This window comes from Peromyscus eremicus, chromosome 4 (assembly GCF_949786415.1).
Source record: "Peromyscus eremicus chromosome 4, PerEre_H2_v1, whole genome shotgun sequence".
Taxonomy (NCBI): Eukaryota; Metazoa; Chordata; class Mammalia; order Rodentia; family Cricetidae; genus Peromyscus; species Peromyscus eremicus.
This window is the reverse complement of record NC_081419.1, coordinates 1,150,095-1,156,094: the sequence shown is the minus strand read 5'-3', so window position 1 is coordinate 1,156,094 and position 6,000 is coordinate 1,150,095. Positions and strand designations below refer to the sequence as shown.

The 6,000-nt window shown below is 50.8% G+C and overlaps 1 protein-coding gene across 1 annotated transcript in view; it reads left to right on the top strand.

Moving 5' to 3' along the window:
- Positions 1 to 1,480: 1,480 nt before the first annotated feature.
- The window catches only part of Sardh (sarcosine dehydrogenase), a 63,005-nt gene continuing 58,485 nt past the window's right edge, over positions 1,481 to 6,000 (top strand). Inside the window, exons 1-3 of the mRNA XM_059259000.1 lie at positions 1,481 to 1,827; positions 3,302 to 3,480; positions 4,624 to 4,803. Coding sequence (XP_059114983.1) covers positions 1,494 to 1,827; positions 3,302 to 3,480; positions 4,624 to 4,803 — 693 coding nt within the window. The 5' untranslated portion in view covers positions 1,481 to 1,493. The remainder of the gene's footprint in view (positions 1,828 to 3,301; positions 3,481 to 4,623; positions 4,804 to 6,000) is intronic.

The window sequence follows — 6,000 nt, the reverse complement described above, 5'->3', positions numbered from 1 at the left end:
TCCTGAAGGAAAGGCTTTTGATGAGCCCTTAAGGGTAGTTGGAAAGACTGTGGATGGAACAGAGAGAAGTGAGGCCTCTTAAGCCAGGATCTGAGTCCCATCTGAAAACTAGATGCTGGGGCAGTGGGGGAGGGGGAGGTCTAGACACCACAACCTCCATTGGCTTCTGTTGGGAGCCACCGAAGGAGCAGTGGCTTATGTGGGGTTGAGTGGGGACTGTCCTGGGGGGTTGTGCTAGGGCCTTGTCTGGGTGTACTGCCAGCACCAGTTGGGGGTATTGCCCCATTGCCTCCTCCACACAGCTACTCACCTCTGCCTGGCTCTCCCTATGTGCAGGTGACCTCACACATTCCTATCAGTGCAGTCATGGCTCCCCTGGGGCTGTGGTTTTTCCTCACAACCCTTATCCATCAGTTCTAGGGCCTTTCTCTAGCTCAGACCAGGACAGGGACCTCAACATGACCAGGTGATAAACTTTTACCAGGCCCTGGATGTTCTCACCTCTATATCATGCCTTCTGGTCCCTAATGCTCCTGTGAGGACACTCAGCGCCCCTCTGAGGGCCCTTTCTTATGCCTAGCCCACACAGTGTAAAGGAATATTCCACAACAGTCCTCATGTGCCCTCCCTCTCTGGATAAACCCTTTTCCTTAGGCCTCATTTGGGATATCTGTCAGCTGTGTCAACCCCACTTCTCTGACATCCACACCCTACCCAGAGCTGTCTCCCCTGAGCCCAGCTAGAGCATGCTGTAATCCACCCCTTGATACATCAATGCTGAATGAGTGAGTGAGTGAGTGAGTGAAGAGTGAGCGAATGGGTGAATGGGTGAATGAATGAGTGAGTGAATGGGTGAGTGAATGGGTGAGTGAGTGAGTGAGTGGGTGAGTGAATAGGTAAGTGAATGGGTGAGTGAGTGGGTGAGTGAGTGAATAAGTGAGTGAGTGGGTCAATGAATGAGTGAGTGAATGGGTGAGTGAGTGAGTGAATGAGAGTGAATGGGTGAGTGAGTGAATGGGTGAGTGAGTGAGTGGATGAGTGAGTGAATGGGTGAGCGAGTAAATGAGTGAGTGAAAGAATGAGCGAGTGAATAGGTGAGTGGATGAGTGAGTGAATGAGTGGGTGAATGAGTGAGTGGATGAGTGAGTGAATGAGTGAGTGAATGAGTGGGTGAATGAGTGAGTGGATGAGTGAGTGGATGAGTGAGTGAATGGGTGGGTGAGTGAATGGGTGAGTGAGTGAATGAGTGAGTGAATGGGTGAATGGGTGAGTGGGTAAATGAGTGGGTGGATGAGTGAGTGAATGGGTGAGTGAATGAGTGGATAAGTGAGTGAATACTTATCACAGGGAAGCAGTAGAAAGGCCATGGATGTAGTATGGGAGCCTCGGTTACATGGACGTGCACTTAGTCTAACCCCTACAGTGTCTGCACTGCACCCCATCCAGCCTGACTCTTCTGTTGGCTCCCCAAGGTGCAGAAGCCCTAAGTCCCCATGGCTTTGCTGGGCCGAGCCCTGCGTGTAGCTGCCACCCGTTCTCAAGGGAGATCTGCTCGGAACCTGGGTCTACAGCCCCTAGCCAGGGAGGCCCGGTCCACCACCGAGAAGAATGTCCCGTACCAGCGGACCCTGAAGGAGGAGGCACAAGGTTCCTCGGCGGTACCTCGAGGACCAAGCCAGCCTCTGCCCAGCACAGCGGATGTTGTGGTCATTGGCGGGGGCAGCTTGGGCTGCCAGACCCTGTACCACTTGGCCAAGCTGGGTGTTAGCCAAGCAGTGCTTCTGGAGAGAGAGCGGCTGACCTCTGGGACCACCTGGCACACAGCAGGTGGGGGCCTGGGTGCTGGTGGGTGGGTGGACACCGCGGGGGGTCAGTCTGGGAGGAGCAACAGAGTTGGAGAGCAAAGATGTATGGTTGGGGTGGAAGGCCAGCCTGACTTTCTTCTCCAAAGAGCTGTGCTAGGGAGAGTGGTAGGCACTGCCTGTGGCCCTCTGGGTAGGGGTGAAGCTAGCTCCAGGTAGCTGTCTGTACCAAGAGCAAAAGCCTCTTCCCCAGAAAAAGCCACCAGGTAGAGGCATGCCTACTGGAGGATGGATGGACCAGTGTGATAGGAATTGCACCTTCTGTGGAACTCTCCTAACTGACCTTGTGCACAACCATTAAGCACCCACGGTTTGCATGTCCTCAACTCCTTTTTTAAAAATAATTTATTTTTATTTTATATGTATTGGTGTTTTGCCTGCATATGTATTTGTGTGAGTGTACCAGATCTCCTGGGACTGGAATCATAGACAGTTGTGAGCTGCAATGTGGGTGCTGGGAATTGAACCTGGATCCTCCAGAAGAGCAGTCAGTTTTCTTAACCTCTGAGCCATCTCTCCAGCCCCAGTCCTCAGCCCTGGTGCACAGCAGCCAATTAGATGTGGTGTGAATACTTGTATCTCAGCTGCTCTCGAAAGACCAACACGAGGCTGCTGAACTTGGAGCGTGGAGGGCTGATACAGTCTGGCCGTGTTTAGTATATTGCCTCTAAGCCAGTGCTTCTCAACCTGTGGGTCGTGATCTCTTTGGGGGAGTCCTTTATCTACATTATGATTCATAACAGTAGTGAAATTACAGTTATGAAGTAACAATGAAAATAATCTTGTGGTTGGGGGGGTCACTACAACATGAGGAACTGTATTAAAGGGTCCCAGCGTTTGGAAGGTTGAGAACCGCTGCTCTAGGCCCTCACTCCATCTCCCAAGGCCAGGCCCAGCTGGGCTGTCAAGCTCTGCCCCTCCATGTCACACCAGTCTCATTTCTGGCCTCTACCACTCAGCCTCTGCTGTTGAAAGTAGCAATCTTAAGAAGACTGGAATATCTGGGTCCAGCCAGTTTTCTGTCTCACGTTCACCTGCTCTGTGACTTTGAACTCAACTATTTGGTGCCTATGAACCTAGAGGTTTACCTATAACCTCTCAAAGTCAGATTTAGTGGCCTAGGCCTATCGTGACAGGAAGAGGAAGAATTGAAGTTCATTCTTGGCTACATAGCAGTTTGAGGCTAGCCGAGGCCTCTCAAAAGCTGCTGAGGATTCTTGAGGTCACCCTAGACTAGACTCTACCAGGCCTGGCACATAGATGGCACTTGTGAGTGATATTGTCACTTGGAGCTGCTCCAGAACAGCCCTAACCTCCAACTGTGGCAGGCCATGTCCCACTCAACCTCCCTGGGCTCCCCATTGCTGCCCGTTATTTGGCTGGAAGAAGTGGGTGTGTCTCCTCGCCGCAGGAGACTGATGGTGCCCTGTTCTTGCCAGGCTTATTGTGGCAGCTGCGGCCCAGTGATGTGGAGGTAGAGCTTCTGGCCCACACAAGGCAAGTGGTGAGCCATGATCTGGAGGCGGAGACTGGGATGCACACAGGCTGGATCCAGAATGGTGGCCTCTTCATCGCCTCTAACCGGCAGCGCCTGGATGAGTACAAGCGGCTCATGTCGGTGGGTATACTCCTAGGGAAAGCTGGGCGTGCTCTCTGCAGGGGGCTCAGGTCGGCGACCATATTCCCTAGGGTGAAAGGTGGGGTGTGTGCCTTTTGGGAGCTCACATAGATGCTGTATTATTTGTAGGGTACAGCGAGGTGGAGGAGGCCCTAGCAGAAAGTACGTGCAGTAATCCCTTGCCACTGGAAACAAGGGCCTACAGATCTAGGTTCAAACCCTATGGCTGCTCTTTGCTGGCTAGGCTACCTGGATGGAGAGGCATGACCACCCTCTTCATTCAAAATTCCCAGGGAGTACGGAGGATGGGGCTCAGTTGGGAGAGTGCTTGCTTAGTGTGCACAAAGCCCTGGGTTTCACCCACAATTCGGAATAAAACGAGGTGGTGGCTCACCTGCTCTTAGACCTTGAATTCAGACCTATTCAGAGTCACTGAGTTTTACCTATGGAGCTATCTGAACCCTGCCATAGTGATGCATGCCTCTTACTCCATCAGAAAGATTAGAAGTTTAAGGTCATCCTTGGCTATATAGTTTGTGACCAGCCTGGGCTACACAAGACGTGTCTCAAAAAAAATATATTGTTAGAGAATCTCATCACTAGTCAGGTGGAACCCTGCTAAATAGGTCACCACCTCCACTTGATTGGCTGCTCTTGGTCCAGTTAAATACGGGACATGATCTTTTTGACAGTGCCACCAAGGCAGGATCATGTGGGTGTTTCTTGGAGAAAAACCTGGAAACCTAATCCTCAGACCCAAACTATGAGACTGGGGGTCATTTTAATTTTATTATGACACACTAAGCAATTTGTAGCTCATTCTTGTTTAAGTTCTTAATCAACCACACAAATTTCCATCAGCCCGTTTCTGGGAGTGTATGTTCAGTCCCCCCAACCCCATCACAAAGCTGTACTGGAGCAAATGCTAGAGCTGAAGGGTTGTGGCTCCAGACCCTGCCTCTGTACTGGCTCCACCCCTTCATCCTCTTGCTAGAGCAGACCCAGGGGGTCCTCTGGGCATGGAGACCTGCTCAGATTTCTAGAGGTGGCAGGGTTGGGGTTGGACCTGGGGTCCCGGGTTGGGTGAGTGGCCTGAAGACCTGCTTTCCATGGGCTCAGGTACTTTCTTCTCGGTCCCTCTAGTTAGGCAAGGCCTATGGTGTAGAGTCCCATGTGCTGAGCCCAGCAGAGACCAAGGATCTGTATCCGCTGATGAATGTGGACGACCTCTATGGGACCCTGTATGTGCCACAGGATGGTACCATGGACCCCGCTGGCACCTGCACTACCCTCACCCGGGCGGCAGTGGCTCGAGGAGCTAAGGTACCCATTACTACCAACTCTGAATCTTTGCTTTGAGCCCATCCACTTTCCCTACAAATCCTGAGGCCTGAGAACAGGCTCCATCCTTGGCCTGGTATGTGGTCCTGGGCCAGTTGGAACCTCTTAGCCTTTGGGTCCATTCTGTTCAGATATCTGCATTCCCACCCCGCTTCACTCAAGGATCCTACTCTGTCACAGAGGAAATCTCTGGATCCATTCTTATCATTTTGTCTTCATTTCTCTCAACCCTACACTTATTGTAGAAAACTTAAAATGATAAACAGGGCCTGGGGGATATGGCTCACTGGATTAAAGTACTTGATGTACAAGCATGAGGCCTTCGTTTGTATCTCCAACACTCATGAAGGTGGCTGTAACCTCAGTGCTGGGGAGGGTAGTTAGGAAGATTGCTGGGTTTCCTGTCCCAAGGGAATGAGGCAGAGAGTGACAGAGGAGGGCACCCATGTGCCTCCAAATGTGCCCACAGCTGTCTTTCTTCACTCATGCAGTCCAGGCCTAGCCTAGGGAATGGTGCTGCCTACAGTGGGCTGGGTCAATGAACAGTCAAGACAGTTCTCCACAGACACATCCATAGCCAACCTGATCTAGATACTTCCTCAGTTAAGACTCTTCCAAGGTGATTCTAGGTGTTTCAAATTGACAGTTAAAACTAACCAGCATACTTTGTGCACACAGACATATACACGCAGACACCACATATAACACCCACCCACACCCAGACACCACACAGCACATGCACACACAAAAAGACAAGTAGGAAGCAAAAACGAAGTAAAAAAAGTCTGGCAGTACTGTGGGCATTTTAGCGTGTTTCTCTGTTTCCATGAAGGCATACACAGACACATCATTTCATGACTTAAAAACAAAAAACAAACAAACAAAAAAGTGATGTATAAACATTTTTCCATTCCTCAAATGAATCTTACTGAAAAACAGTGAGCTATCCTCTCCTCTTCTGAGTGAGTGCCCTCACCCCTCCCTCACCCCTCCCACACCCATCTGTACAAGTTTTCCAACTAAGGAAAGAAGTGGGTTCTGCTTTCTTGTGATGTGGCTTTCATTTCTCTGATCAAATGAGGGAAATACAATCAGAAAGTGTCCCTCACAGAAGCAGCATCCCCTGGTTCCATTCAGTAGGTTGGGGATGGAGGTCAGGTCTTCATAAATCTCCATGTG